Raw genomic sequence first — 15,806 nt, forward strand, 5'->3', positions numbered from 1 at the left:
TACAAAATTGCTGCAATATGTAGTTTTATCCATGCGTCTTACATGCAACTAAGAATCACAGAATTCTTATATTTTAGAACTAAGTAGAAATTTAGACATGTAATAACCTATTATCTCACAGATGAGGTGATTCAGAAGGGATGCACATGTTTGTTGTCTAATATGGGGCAGAACTTATGGAATAGCACAAATTCTTTCCTCAACATTCAAACAGACTTTTCATGTTTATTAATATAAATAATTTTCATTGTGACTTTTTTCCATCTGAATGTACGATAGGTCCTGACTCCTCAAAAAGAATAACTGGTGATATTACTCCATTGCCAGCACTCAGGTAGACGTCCACAAGCAGAACACTTCTCCTCCTATGAAGACATCTTCCTCTGCTCCGGAGGAACTTATGAATCTCTCAAATTAGAAAAAGTTGTGGAGGTAAAAATGTACTGGGCTTTTCATAAAGACGCCTTCCACAGTTCCTCTAGTTGTAACTATGGACACCATATGTGCAGTCAGACATGATGAAAACCAGTTTAAGTAAGTCTCGAACAATACAATAAACCTTTTTGCCAGTAAAAAGCACAAAACAAAAAAACACGCCTGCTTCTTTATTTGTGCACCACTGAAACTTCTTATTTATTCACTTTAATTCTTCATTTACACAAAAATGCTGTAATAAAATATCTGTACACTACTTCTGTTACAAATATAGATAATATTTAAAGTGACTTTATATATTCTAATGTAGGAGTTTCACGCTCTAAAATGGGAGTGAACACATGATAATTCCTCACCAGTTGTCGCAATAAACAGTTCCATCTGTTTCCCTTAGTCTTAAACTATTGTATTATAAGATGTTAATATAAGGCAATGAAATGAAGTTATGTTAATCCCCTTAATTTTTCTATCAATTTACTAATGGCACACAACCAAAATAATTACTAATGCATTGCTTTTTTCTCTGTCATTAAGATTAATACTAATTGAAAACCAATTATACAGCAGATCAACACAGTTTTAGTATTGCATTAGTTGTTAAACCAGCAGTAAAAGATTCTTAGATTCTTTAATGTCTCTTCATGATCAGCATGGTTGCTTTTGGAAAATCCACAGTCAACATGGGGTAGTATCATTGTTTTACTCATAGCAACAGGAAAATATTTTATAAAAGGTCAAAAAATGAAAATGAATATCAAAATGTGCATTATGTATAATTTCTTTATAAAGCTTAGGGGAACTGCTTCATATATTTGCTGTTTACTCAATCATAATTCAATTTTAGCAGGAAAACTGTATAATTGGGGAGGTACAATTTTGAATATTCAAAACTTTTAAATGCTGGGAATATTTTAAAAGATTTTCAATACAATTTTTTTTTTTTTTACTGTGGAGAGGAGGTGGGTTGCAAAGTTGATACACATTTATGAAACTCCAAGATTTTCTTCTTTATTTTATATTTTCTTTTTCACCTAATTTGCTAAACACATAGATCTTTGGTTACCTTTACACTTACTTTTCTTTCTCTACTAACCAGTTTAGCACATAAGAATTTTGCCCATGTGATGATAAAATCTTATATATCCCCCCCCCAAAAAAAAAAGGAAAACTGGATTTATCTATGCAAATAAATACTCCTTCTGGGTCTAGGTTCACAAAATGCAAGAGGAAAGAAAAGGTGATACTAGGTTATAAGAAAACCATTTCCGTATGAGAAAAATACTCAAAACTCAAATTAACATTAGGAAAAGTCATCAACACGCCAAGTTCCACAGTCTGTACTCTGAGGGGAGAACAAGGGTGCTTGGGTTGGCTCAATTCTGGCAGGCAATTCAGGAGAGAACCATCAAAGTGACTGTGCCTTTTGTCCGCTTAAGAATGGCAACAGCTTCTTCGTGGGTTACCCCTTCTAGACTCTGTCCGTTGACGGCAATGATCTGATCACCCCTTTTTAGACGCCCATCTTCGGAGGCTGCTCCCTGAAATTACAAAGTAGGCTTGTTTATGTCCCCCAAATGCTGCCGCACAGCCACACAACAGAAGCAGATCTAAACAAGAAAGTAAATTGCTGTGTGTACACACAGTACTCCTGCTGCTCCACAGGTGTTCCGCAGCTACCAGCAATGATGAACATACACAAAACAGCCCTTTTACCTAAAGAGTTTCAGCCCTGAGATTCTAATGTGAGCGGGAATTCTAAAGTCAATAGCTGAGCTGCGTGGTTTTTTGGCTGTTCAGCACAGCAGTTGGTAGGAACTCAAATTAATAAAGAATATTTGGGAATCTGCCTAGGAGGAGAGATTTCACAGAATGCAGGATTTTCTATCCTACAAAGAAAACCTACAGAAAGAAGCCAAAGGTTTAAGACAGAACAAAAGCAGTTTTATAGGACAAGGACAGAACTATAAAACCCAAGGTTTTGCAGAAGCAACCAGCCCACATAAACACTGACTGGAGCAGGATAAGGCCTGACTCCTGCATGTAGAACCTACTGCTAATTCTAATTTTTTTCCCCTATGGCTTTGAAAATGCTGTTCAAGCTGTCTTAGTTGTTACTTCCTAAGGGTAGATGGTTTCTTCATTTCCAATGGGGCCTAAATGATTAAGATTAAACACACACATTGCTGTTTAAAAGAGAACCACATCTTAAGGCATGCTTATAGAATACAATTATGCAATTAAATATCTAAGATTAAAAATATGGAAAAGTTAATGAGGAATCTATAATGATGAAATTCTTAAAATATGTTCTAACTAGCATGCCTTAAATAAATTGTTCCTAGGCTGAGGAAAAGGACTGCGTGACTTTTCTATTCACTGGCAAATGCTGTTTATATTTTTGGATATACCAATAGCTTAGGAAAAAAAAAACTCATAAATTAAACCCATAGCTAGCTTGCTGTAGCTGTAGTGCTTTAAACTGGTTGGAAATAATAAATTTACCTCCCTCCAAAATAGAATGAAGCTTCCATAGATTGAAGGACCATAGTACTAATATAAAGCCCCTATAAGAAATATTTGAAGGATTTGTCTTGCTCCTTTACATCATAAAATTATGAAATTCTGAATTTTCTCCTGTAGGTAACTTTACCCAACTTTGTAGCTCTTGGGAAAATATCTTAACAACATATTAGTAATATTTATGTGGGTTTAAATTATTTTAATAGTTTCACCAATGGTACAATATCTTTATTTTTACTCTAAACATTCTCAAGATAGAACTTCCTCTACAATTACAACTATATATAAGTGGCCTTCTTTTTTTAAAAAAATCAGATTTTGTTGATCACAAATAGTTGATTAAAGATGACAGAGTGGCTCATATTCCTCCAATATTTTAGTGGTTAGATTTCTATTTTACTGAATGAATTAGACTTGTAAAATAAATGCCATATTGGTTAATTTGTGTATGTATTTGATGTACATTACTTTGCCTATTTGATATTTCATAACAAAAAATGCAAAGAAAATAATTCCAGTTCTTTATGGCATACATACTTAAAAGGTCTCATTTTCAAAAGCAATCATGTGTAACTTGCATTCAAAGGAGAAAAAAGGGCTTTCCTAACCACAAAGTTCATTAATAGTGTTATGTATACTGTCAAGAGTTTCCACGGAGCTTCAATTTGAGTCTATTTTCCTTTAAACATGACTAAACCTCAAACTGGACAAAAATATTTAATGACCTATTTCTGTAGGGAGTTTCGAAAGAAAATGATCAACTGTTAACCATTTGGCATTACCTCAGGCCATAAACTAATAAGCCAGCTGCTGACCACTATTAATGAATTTTTCGGGGCAAAGCAGTTGGTTAGAATGTGCAAGCTTACCTTTGCAAACACAGTTTTAACGTAAATGGGTAAGTCTCCATGAGGGCTGCCATAGCCTCCTACTATACTGAAGCCTAGGCCATCTGGTCCCCGGTCCAGAGTAATAGACTTACACTGGGGAGGTCTAGAGTAAGGAGAAGAGAAAAAGAGGTGTGGGGTTTTGCAAATATATATGCATCTGTGAATCTGTAAGTGTTAGATTATCTGACATCTGCCTAGAGTTGGCATAATTCTCTGTTACTGTTTGTGAGTATATTACAAGTATCTTTGCGATGCTTCCACTGTCAGTGCATGCTATGCTCAGTATTTTAAATTTACAGTCTAATGAAGTCCTAGTTACCACCCTAATTCTACTACTCATTTATGGTTTCTGTAAACTCACATATTCACGGCATGTTCTAACTGTATAGAGCAGTTGTTTCTTTCTGCAGTTTGTTTAAAATCAGAGGGCAAAAGTTTAGAAGACGCACATTAAGTCTTACATGCCAGTACTCCTGAGCTCAGAGAGAAAAATTAATTATAAGCAACGTAAAAGTTACATCAAAGTACTTAGAAATTATTATTTTTTTGACAGGCAGTGTTAGCGAAAGAGAAAGAGAGAGAGAGAGAGAGAGAGAGAGACAGAGAGAAAGGTCTTCCTTCCGTTGGTTCACCCCCCAAACGGCCACGCTACAGCCAGCACGCTGAGCTGATCCGAAGCCAGAGCCAGGTGCTTCCTCCTGGTCTCCCATGGGGTGCAGGGCCCAAGCACTTGGGCCATCCTCCACTGCCTTCCTGGGCTACAGCAGAGAGCTGGACTTGAAGAGGAGCAACTGGGACAGAATCTGGCACCCCAACTGGGACTAGAACCTGGGGTGCCGGCGCTGCAGGCGGAGGATTAGCTTAGTGAGCCATGGCGCTGGCCAGAAATTATTTTAAAGGCCCCTCTCTTCCCTCTCTATTTTCCCCATGCTTTTATAGTCAAAGAATGTTACCCAATACTGTGAAATACTGTGAAGTGCTTTATATTAAATGAGGAGGCAGTGATGGAAATTTGGAAAGGGTAGATTTCATTTGCTTATGTCACACAGGGAGGTGACAGCAAAACTAAAATATTTCCCCCAATAAATGAAAATTGAAACATGGGAAACATAGTGCCATGCATAATCTATTTATGAATAATGTTATCTATCTACCTTTGACTAGCTAAATCCATGCCATAGTTATTCGGCAGTTGAGACGCACTTGGTTTTTGTATTTCATGCTTCATCCATTAATTCGTCTCTTTGTGAATGTTAAGAACATGGGACAAAGAATGCAACTGTCAGAAGATCTGATTCATAAGGGACCAAAGATACACCAGCTATAATATATGAGCTCACCCTAAATCATCCTGAAATATGCTGCTAGACGTAAGCCCAGTGAAAGGAAGAGCAGAATTGGCAGGCTCCTGCTGATGCCCTGTGACCACACTCACATCTCCTCCAGCAACCACCTGTGCACAGAAATGTAAAGAGAAAAAACACAGGTTCATGTGGCCTGGAAGACAGCAGCAAATTTCCTTTAAGAAAAGCATTTGGATGAAAAAGTGTATTTTACTGTTCACTTAATCATTTCGGTTAAGATAAAATATAACCAAAGAGAAAGAAATTTTACAATGTCCAGAGGCCTCATAACTGTTCTGACAGTAAAAATATTCTTACTAACTCAGTTCTACAAAGTTCTTTGATGCCATTAAAATATGGACTCACATGCAACTATTTTTTAAAGATCTTTCGAATAAACCCACTTATTCACACTGCTTAAAATTGTAATGATTCATCATTCACTGCTGAGGCCCTGTATTATTTTTTACATAGATATCTGAAGCAATAAATGCTTCAGGAAAAAAAGTTATGAAATGGTTCATACATATGTTCTCAGAATTCTCAATTTGATCACTCATAATCAAGGGAAATATTAAATAATAGCAGGACATTTACTCACTTTTAAAGCTTTAACATCAACACTCACATGTTCTCAAGCTACCTGATCAGGCTTTGGGATAAAATTTTTACCTGCATTTCAATGGAGCCAGAAGCACTTTTCAGTAAGTTGACTGCTTGGGTGTGAGTCATCCCCTCCGTGGATGTGCCACAGATCGTCACAATCCTATCCCCAACCTGCAACGGAGAGAGAGAGCACCATCTGCTACATCAGTCACAGAGCGGCACTCCTGAGACCCAAGCAGTCTTTTCCTTGTCCACCTTGCAGATGACATACATACCACCACCAGCCACTGAAACACAAGCAAGGAAAGCACTAATTCCAAAAAGGGCAAGCAGCTGCTAGCACACAAAGAATCTGCTCACAGCGACTGAGTTCCACAGCACCAAGGGCAGGAGAAAGGAGAGGGAGAAAAACCACTCTTCCCTTCTCTTCGTTCTTCCTGGGTAAGAGATTACTTTCTAGTAAAAGAATAAAATATTGATATCATTTGGAAATTTGAGTTTCTCTGGACATTATTATAATCATTGGATGTGACTCTAAGTCAGGAATTGGCAAATTAAAGCCCCTGGGCCAAACCTGGCCCATGGCCTGTTTTGGTTAATAAAGTCTGGTTGGAAGATAGCCACGCTTATTTGGCTGCTTTTACAGGGCAGGGTTGAGTAATTGCAACAGAGACTCTTGTGTCCCACAAAGCCTGAAATATTCACTATCTGTCCTTAGAGAAAGGTTTGCTGACCCTTGTTCTATGTGTACAATCAGTTTTTAAGTGCCAGGCATAAATTTAGATATCAAAGGAGACTGAACTATTCCCAATATAGATACTATTTAAAGATGTGGCTGTGCTCGGAGACCCTGTTTGTGGCATGAGGCCACTCAGAGTTGTTACCGGGGAGAGACTGAGTGGCTGTCATAGAATATTCTCATGATTTTAGAGCTGGGTAGTTTACCAAAGTGCTCCGAAGCAAGTTTTGCATGGTTTTACAAGATGGTAAGTCATATTTACATTAAAATTCTGCAAAATCTATAACCAAAGCAAAAAATACTTCCCAGTTTAACAAAATTAAATTGCCAGTTATACCAATGAAACATATATAGGAAAAGTTTCACTTCATACTAAAGTTCTGAAAATACTGTTTCTGTTAATGTGTTCCACAGAACTTCAACCATACATGGAGAGACAACTATAGCTCTTCTCATGTCATTTACTTGCAAATTGGCACTCAACAGCATCACTCTCTCCTTTCTTTTAATATTTTTTATCTTTTACTTAAGGAAAGTCTTCCTAGGGCTGAAGTCACTGATTTAAAAGCAGATACAGACATTTAAAACTGCCTAGCAACAGGCGGCCAGATTCACAGGGTTTATGAAAAAAAAAAAATCTTGGGCTAGATTTGGTAGGGCTACTATGGCTCTTGGTGAAACTTACTCTGAGTTTCTGTGTCTGAGCTGCTACTCCATTTGGGTGCATCATGGCAATAAATATAGGAACATCACCCAGAGGGCTGCCCACTCCCCCAGCAATGCTGATTCCCAGAGAGTCAGTAGGTCCCTGTCACAGAACAGAGATAAAATGTTAGTCAAAGTGATATTTTTAGTTGACTGTTTATTCCCTGGTACAATATTCTACAGGCAGCCCAGATACTCTGTGAGGGTGGAAAATGAAGCTAAAGAAAACCACCCTACTTTATTTGACATGGGTCCTTAGTGTGGTTTGTGGGGGGACAAACATCAATTCAGGAAGTAAAAGGAATTAAGGCATGCTAAATGAAAACCATGTTGTGCGATTGTAGAAAGCAGGCAAAATCATGCAGTGAGATGATCACACTTTCTGGAATCAGAGAGGTTTGAAGTCTAGAACCCAGACCTAACAAATGCTGGGACCTGCACAAAGCCCATCCTGCTCAATAAATCCCTAGGTCTTTGTTTTCACAACGCACTTAACAGTGCTGCTCATCCAGATGGCTGCAGTGAATTTTAAACGACAGGACCATGGCAGGAAGTGTCTAAGGGGTTCAGCACATAGCAGAGGCTCAACAAATCATTGCTGTTTTTATTTTCTCTCTGGGCATGCCTGTGTGGAATCTGAGAACTGGGAAGTACCTACTGAAAGAGAAGGCTCATATATGAGTATGGGAAAGTCAGGTACAACACTGTTTTGTATGGGTTGGGTTGACGACAATTTTTGGAAATCCATATAAATATATAATAATATATTCTAATATAATATAGTATATATAAGCAAATTTCTTTTCAAATGAGGTACTATGACTAGGAAATTTAGTCAAGCCAGCTTTGTGTATAACTACTGTAAACACTACCTATATCTATTTTTTCACATGGGTCCTATAAGGCAGTAATACAGTTAACAGGAAAATTGCATAAAGATTCTCTGAAATTTTGAGAGTTTTTATAGTTTCCTGTCCCCCAAGTTTACCTTTTTTATTTCAACTGTTCTTAATCCCTGTATTTCAGATGCTACTGTAAAGGAAAAAATATAAAATATTGTTAGCAGAGCACTTTTTGTTAATTGACTATTTAGTCAACACAAGGAGCTGAATGGGACTAAACAGTGTCTTCTTCATTTACTATTTTTTTGAAAGGAAGAGCTCAAAGGTACTAATAGTACATGTGATTAGATCTGACTCACATAGGAATTCTTCATTTCTTCAGTTGGAACAACATACATACTATCCCTCTTTTCCCTTCTCATTTTAAGCACTGATTATACAACTGTATAATCCACTTTGAATGTGTCAAGGACAGAATGTGCTTTGGATAGAGACACATGTGCACAGCTGAGAGGAATAAAATCATGGATGCATTAAAAAAAAATCCATGGTCTTAAGTGCCTAAATTTCTAGAATATTAGTCACATTGCAAACAGAGACTGCCATATGGTTAGTTTCTTCATTTTGAACAACTCTCAACCAATGCACCAAGCCAAAAACCTCTCTGCATCATGATTTCAAGTAATTAAAACACAGGAGGATCTACATTCATTTTCTCAAAATTTTTGCACTCTTCATGGAAAAATGAAGGCTTCATTTAGTGACATCCTCTGATTTACTGGTGTTACATTAAACAGAGAAAAAAAGTAAAGTCGAATACAGCAGTCTGCTTAGTAAGAAAAAAAGTATATGATACTGAGTCTAATATTTAGTGTATCTTATAAATTTCACTTGGGAAAAGCTGCCATAAGTTCAGCTTCACAGTATTCAGAATTTTTGCCGACACACATTTTTGTACCTCTATTAGGATATAAGATGTTTTGGTTGGGGGTAGTGCTAAGAGTTCTCAGAGGAAAATAAGGTTTAAAAAAAAAGTTGACAGTCAACATTCAAACCAGCAAATTATGCTTAAAATATTAAGCCAATCTTACATGCATTCTTCTTTGAGCTGCTTTCCAGTGACTCAGATGTACTTGTTCCAGAAATTGGCAAAGTGAAAGAGGACAAGCTGCCTTCACTTACCTACAAATATAGCAATTATGTTAGGAAGTTTTCAAAGGGATAATTCCCCCTAAACACCACTTTTTTCCCAGCAGAATTCAATTCTTTTAGTGTATCCACAGAGAAGTACCTGTTAAGCAACAGTGGCATTTGATAATTTGCATGGCAATTTAAACATAGTTTCTATTGATTTTCTTTTTCTAAGGAAGAACCTGTCAAATGACATAAATTCATTGAAGCTAAAAAGGCTACAAGAAATTGATTGCAATCTAACTAATTTTAAACAAGTATAGTGGTACAAAGATTTGGACTTAAACATAAACTGGGTCAGTCAACAGGAAACAAATGTTAGTAATTAAGGAAGAAATTAAGGGATTTTTAATAACAGACTGATGAAACTTGAAATATTCTAACACCATTGATTTATTCTTGGTGATGAGAAACTACAGTTTTTTCACTTGAATACTGGCTGATGTTTGTTATAAAATACTTAAAAATGCTATCTTGGTAGTCTTTACATATATTAGTGGTTAACATTTGAGATTAAGGACAAAGAATCATATCCAAAAGAAGAATGCTTGAAATTAAGTATCTTAAAATAATTCATAAACTAACTCAACAGCTACATCTGGCTTACTTGTCCGATTGCATCTTCCACTCTTCCCTGTCTCAAATCTACATCCCAGTCACTCTGCTGCATGCCAGAGAGCTAGACTTGAGTGCATGACCCTGCACAGACTCACAGTTAAGGGCTAGCCATGGATTCCTCTGGCACGTGGACCACATCACCACCTACCCACCTGGCTGCTTTGTGAAGGTCTCCTCTCTGAATGAAATGGGCCAGCTTTGATTCTTCCAACTTCCAAGGTGACTGTGCCTAAGGAACACTGGGACAGTGGTTGTTTTATGGAAATGTGGAAACAAAATGCTATAATCATCTTTAAGAATATGTTTTATTCTTCAAGACTGAATTTTTGAAATGCGCCATTTTGTATAGTTTCCATAGTCATGGACACCTTCAATCCTTTCTGGAAAAATGGCTTTTTAAAACGCATTAAAACTCATAAAAACAGTATGAACAACAAGCAGCAACAGCAATCTCCAGGATCAAGCCTATTATTTCATGACTGATAGGCAGACTATTTCTACCAAGGCCAAGAGAAATTGAGAAGTGAGCCCTTACCTTATGAAACATATTGATTGAGATAAGCCAAAAGAACCAAATAACTCAGGAATCAAAAATCCTAACAGAAATAATAAAACCACCTCTACCACAACTACTTCTTCGGTATTCAATATAAGAAGCTCTCAGATAATTGGGCAAACTTTCACGTCCACATCATATCTGAATAGACCTATTATATAATACTTAAATCTATATATTGCTGGTGAGATGAAATGGAGGAGTGGGTCAAGCCTCTGCCTGACATGCTAACATGACATGCTAACAGAGTGGCTGGTTTGAGTCCAGGTGACTCTGTACTTCAGATCCTCTCTCTCTCTTATTTTCTCTCTTCCCCCAAAACAATTTCATTGTAGCCCTGTACAGGCATGCAAGAAATGTTCTGTAGTGAAATATGGAAGCGGCACAAAGAAGTGTTTGAAATACTGGGCTTCTGGCATAAGACACACTGTTTTAAATCTAGATTCAGTCATTTACTAGCTACTGATCAGAATGCATCTCTAACCTTCATAAGCCTTTTACTCTACTTTTTAAAAATGTATATATTTTAGGTTGTTGGTATAATTAAATAATCTATGTGCAATGCTTAGGACAGTGTCCAGTGTAAAGCAGTATTAACATAAATATAGAGCACTGATATTATAGTGCTTCTCCTGGGTATTGAGGAGTGCATTACTATGGAACATGTCAGCCATGGACCAAACTTTGAAAGGTTAACTGTAACATCCATAAATTGGTATGTTTGATTGGTTTGGGCTTTAGGAAGGCCTGGAACTTATCCAACTCTTTTTGAACTTATTTTATATTTTAAGTTTTCATATCTACATAGGTTAACAAATCCATACACTAATTATTTAATGTGTGCTTTATTAATTTAATGTAACTTATCTACCTGTATTTTTTCAAACTTCAAGAGTTTTAGTTTTAAAATTTTTGAACAAAATTTTTCCATTACAAAAGCAATTCATGGGACATCGTGGTGCAGTAGCTTAACCACCATCTTTGATGTCCACATTCCATATGAGTGCCATTTGAGTCCCGGCTGCTCCACTTCCTACCCATCTCCCTGCAAATGCACCTGGGGAGGCAGCAGGGTGGCCCAAGTGCTTGGGCCCATGTACCCATGTGGGAGGCCCAGAAGAAGCTCCTGGCTCCTGATCGGCTCAGCTCAAACTGTTGCAGCCATCTGGGGAGTGAACCAGTGGATAGAAGACTCTCTCTGTCTCTACCTCTCCTGTAACTCTTTCAAATAAATAAGATAAATCTAAATAATACAAAAGTGTCATTCCTCGTAAGCCCTTCTTTAAAAAAAAAGAGGAAAAAGACATCATAATTCCAATAATTCTCATAATTATTATGAAAAACTGTAAAATGTTATTTTACATGGTTGTCTACATCATAAACACATTACTTTTATTTTTTACTGATTACATGTTTTTTCATGTTAATATAATTGTCCTGAACATCATTTCAAATCACTTGCATCTTTAAAATTATTATTATTTTTTAAGATTTATTTATTCATTTGAAAGGCAGTGTTCCAGAGAGGCAGAGGCAGAGAGAGAGAGAGAAAGAAGTCTTCCATGCACTGGTTCACTCCCCAAATGGCCACAACTGCCAGAACTGGTCTGATCCAAAGCCAGGAGCCAGGAGCTTCTTCTGGGTCTTCTCATGTGGGTGCAGGGGCCCAAGGACTTGGGCCATCTTCTACTGCTTTCCCAGGCCATAGAGGAGAGCTGGATTGGAAATGCAGCAGCCAGGACGCGAACTGCAGGTAGCAGCTTTGTGAAAATTCCAGTCCCCTCTGAAAGTCAAGATCAGACTATGAGAGAGAGTGAGAGAGAGTGTGTCTCTCCATGAGAGAGAGTGTGTCTACAGTGCTAAGCACTGTTTTTCAGTGATTGTTCTGTACTTTGAAATTTATTTTTAAAATAAGTCTGATTCTGGTTTTCTAATCAGAAAATGGTTCTTCATGGAGATTTTTCTTCGCAGGAATGTGAATTTGTAAACAGAATGACACCTAGGGATGGGAGACTCATCACTGTTGGACTAATTCCCTGTGAAGGTATTTCCAGGTGAATCTGCATTAAGTTACATTCATGGTGTAACGATGAGCCATCTAACCCCAGTTTTAAGTGTCAACTTTAATAGCTTAGTAGTGTTAAGTCAGAATAGGATCTGGACCAAATATTTCCTTCTAGGGGTCAAAAGGCTAAAATCTTTGTCATATTCTTCATCTCTGAGAAGACATAAGGATGCCCAACCTGGTTTGCCCAGAAGGTAAGGGGCTGGGTCAGGAGAGGTCAGAGAGATTCAACTTCAGAGTTACCATGCACACCCTTCTTGTCTACTGAGATGTCCCCACTGACAGTTCTTGCCAACTGACAGCCGCCTTTCACACAGAACCCATGGCAAGGATGGGAGTCTTCACACAGCAAGAGGTCATAAGAATAAATCCAGAAATAAATATGGGGGGATGGAGGTTGATATTTTTGCTTCTCGTGATCTGAATACTTTTCTTTCAAGGAAAGATCCACATAATACTTACCTTAAAGATAACAGACCTACTAATATTACATTCATTCAGTTCATAACTCTCACTACCACTAAGTATATAACAACAAAATAAACAGCTAATCACAAATTCACTATTTAGAAATTCATCAATGACACATATATTACAAATATATTTTATTCGAGATGATTTTTCAAATAAACATAACTCAGTAGTAATTTAGCTACAACAGCACAATGATATCTTCTCTGTTTTCCCAAACTTTTACACGATATTATTTATGGCACATGGTTTTTACCTTCAGCAAGGCAGCTACAGCTTCCTGGGTGGCATTACGGACATCTTCTCCATTCACCATTAATATCTGGTCTCCCTGCATCAGTCTTCCATCTGCGTCTGCAATTCCTCCTTTGACAATGTCTGACACAAACACTCCAGTATCATTCCTGCAAACGGTTTTAACTTCAGCTTTGTTTTTCCCCAACTCCAATGCAACGCTTATTTAATGGCAAGCTAACTTTTCATAACCACAATTTTCACTTCTACTTTTATAACTTTGAAAGTTTAATGGTTTTGAATGACACTGGGGCAACATTATTAGATTTATATTTTGTGATAAATACCAGCTTATGTCATGTATTTCATACATTTAAAATACCTTTAATAAGCATGTTTACTCTTTATCAACTATTTACTGCAAATAGAAGTGGGTACTACTATTCCAATTTTATGGACCACACAGGTAGAAAATGACTTCTATAGCTTGTAAATGTACTTATACATAAATATTTAAATAAGTTAGGTATTGAATTTATGTGCAGTCACGAATCTGCCATCACCCCAATGCCTTGCTTCCTGCTTTGGGTTCCTTGCTGATGCATGTTCTTATTCATGCTGATCCTTCTCTAAAGAATATCCTTCAACTGGCCCATTAGTTCATCAAATGCCATTTATCACTGTTAGCCTCAGCCCTAGGAGCTCCCTTCTCGGAAGTTTTCCTTTATTTCTCTTAAATAGAGTCACTTGGTCCCTTTCTCCTTTGCCTCCCTGGTTCCCCTAAAATGTGCTCTGTCTCCCATCAACACATTTGTTTGTTGCAAGAATATATTTAATTCTAGTCCAGCAGACTGTGAAATTTCAAGGTCAGGAATTATGTCTCATTTGTCTTAGTTCCCCAGAACCGAATGTATTTCCTGGCATGCAACAGGCAGTCAAAAAATACCAAATGGATTTTAGTTGCGGACCTTCAAAACCCCCAATATACTAACTTAAAAATTCAAAACTTAGGTCTTTTTCACATCCCCTTGTGTGTGGGCTAAGGACAGATACGCAGAGGATACTAGCCATTGCCAACAATTCCACTATCAGTCCCTTACAAGAATGTAATCACTCATTCCCACAAGGTCACTGGGTTCATCATCCTTAGGCACACCTTTTCCCAACAATACTTAGTCCCAGGCCTTTGCCGGGTTTCTTCTGTAGCTCCACGGTGAGGGCATCACACACGTCCTCCTCCTTGTAGGGGGCCTCGTCTCTGTAGAGTGTCAGGCGCACTCTTTGGGGCGTCTGTCGCAGGACATTGATGGCTTCATCATGTGTGGCCTTTCTTAGGTCAATCCCATTCACCTGCACCAAAACGGGATCTTGAGAGTGAGAAACTAGGAGAGTTAAACAGGGCAAATAAAGGAAGGGAAAAGAGGGAGAAGGAAACAACAAAGAACCAGTGGCCTTTTTGCTGTGATTTCTGAAGGTCACAAGGAAGTGCATTGTACCTCTAATATCTGGTCTCCAGCCCAGAGTCTTCCATCTTTGCATGCCGCTCCTTCTTCATATACTTCATGGATGATAATGGCACCCTGGGAGCCAAACACAACAACCCATGCTTTATTCCATTCTCCCTAGCAATACAGAGTTGAAATGGAGTCCAAACACCTGGGACTTTTATAGACAGCCAGCAGGCCTGATCTTTACAGGATCCACCTGCCGGTAACCTCACATCATTTAAGGAAATGTCTGACAACTCACTTTCTGCTAAATGGCTCAGAAAAGTTTGTACATTTTTTTTTCTAACAGTAGGGATATTTAGAAAACATTTTAAATATATAAATTATCTATGCCTACATATAATAGAGCTACATTACCTTTTGACATTTACAAAATTTTGTCTACAAAGCATCCAATTGTTCAGATTCCTCTCAACACATGACCAATGTGGTGTGGATTCCATTAAAAAGGAAATCCAAACCAAAAGCACTGGTGAGCTGACAGAAACATTTCAAAATCTAAACGTCACACTCACAAGTATAACAAAATCTTACTGAGTCAGTATTGACTTAATTAAGTAAAAATCCCAGTACCCCCATTAAGGATTTGCTCTATAAATTAAAAATAATAATGAGCAATACATTTTTTTCCTCAGCCTTTATATTTAATATAACAAAACAGACAGAAAGGCATCCCCTCAGTCTAGGTATCTGAGGCCTGGCTGAAGGGTTGCCCAGCTAGTGAGCACCTCTGGGTGGGCACTCACCAGCAGTGTGTCTGACCCGCCCACAATGCTCAGGCCCAGTCCTGTTCGCCCTTTGGAAATCTCAATTGTTGTTTCACAGCCAGGGATAATGGGGCAGGTGGCAGGATCAGAAGCAAAGATCGCTGGTGTTGATGACCTGCTTGTACCTAAATGAGTTAAAAGAGAAATGAAATACAAATAAATGTTGATTAAAAGGTATATGGGCTAAACTCACTGCACAGGTTGCTTTTGGGGGATGGAGTAGGAAAAGGGGTTCAGACTAGTGAAAAAGGAGATTGCAAATTTACTCAGCTCTTCTAGTTATATTAAACTATATTAAGGCAGGGTGTTTGAGGCA

At 37.7% G+C, this 15,806-nt stretch overlaps 1 protein-coding gene across 34 annotated transcripts in view; it reads right to left on the reverse strand.

Moving 5' to 3' along the window:
• Positions 1 to 604: 604 nt before the first annotated feature.
• The window catches only part of MPDZ (multiple PDZ domain crumbs cell polarity complex component), a 184,785-nt gene continuing 169,583 nt past the window's right edge, over positions 605 to 15,806 (reverse strand). For 31 of the 34 annotated variants that reach the window (XM_070052001.1, XM_070052077.1, XM_070052031.1 and 28 more), the window contains 12 exons: positions 15,470 to 15,615; positions 14,712 to 14,795; positions 14,372 to 14,565; positions 13,238 to 13,385; positions 10,042 to 10,128; positions 9,172 to 9,262; positions 8,227 to 8,270; positions 7,219 to 7,341; positions 5,861 to 5,965; positions 5,186 to 5,298; positions 3,825 to 3,948; positions 605 to 1,973 (listed from right to left, as the gene is read on the reverse strand). In XM_070052001.1, coding sequence (XP_069908102.1) covers positions 1,827 to 1,973; positions 3,825 to 3,948; positions 5,186 to 5,298; positions 5,861 to 5,965; positions 7,219 to 7,341; positions 8,227 to 8,270; positions 9,172 to 9,262; positions 10,042 to 10,128; positions 13,238 to 13,385; positions 14,372 to 14,565; positions 14,712 to 14,795; positions 15,470 to 15,615 — 1,406 coding nt within the window. In that variant the 3' untranslated portion in view covers positions 605 to 1,826. Of the gene's footprint in view, positions 1,974 to 3,824; positions 3,949 to 5,185; positions 5,299 to 5,860; positions 5,966 to 7,218; positions 7,342 to 8,226; positions 8,271 to 9,171; positions 9,263 to 10,041; positions 10,129 to 11,754; positions 12,229 to 13,237; positions 13,386 to 14,371; positions 14,566 to 14,711; positions 14,796 to 15,469; positions 15,616 to 15,806 lie in introns of those variants that run through there. The other 3 variants (XM_070052085.1, XM_070052052.1, XM_070052091.1) reach the window with 2 other exon arrangements.

Source organism: Oryctolagus cuniculus, chromosome 1 (assembly GCF_964237555.1).
Source record: "Oryctolagus cuniculus chromosome 1, mOryCun1.1, whole genome shotgun sequence".
In the NCBI taxonomy this organism is placed as follows: Eukaryota; Metazoa; Chordata; class Mammalia; order Lagomorpha; family Leporidae; genus Oryctolagus; species Oryctolagus cuniculus.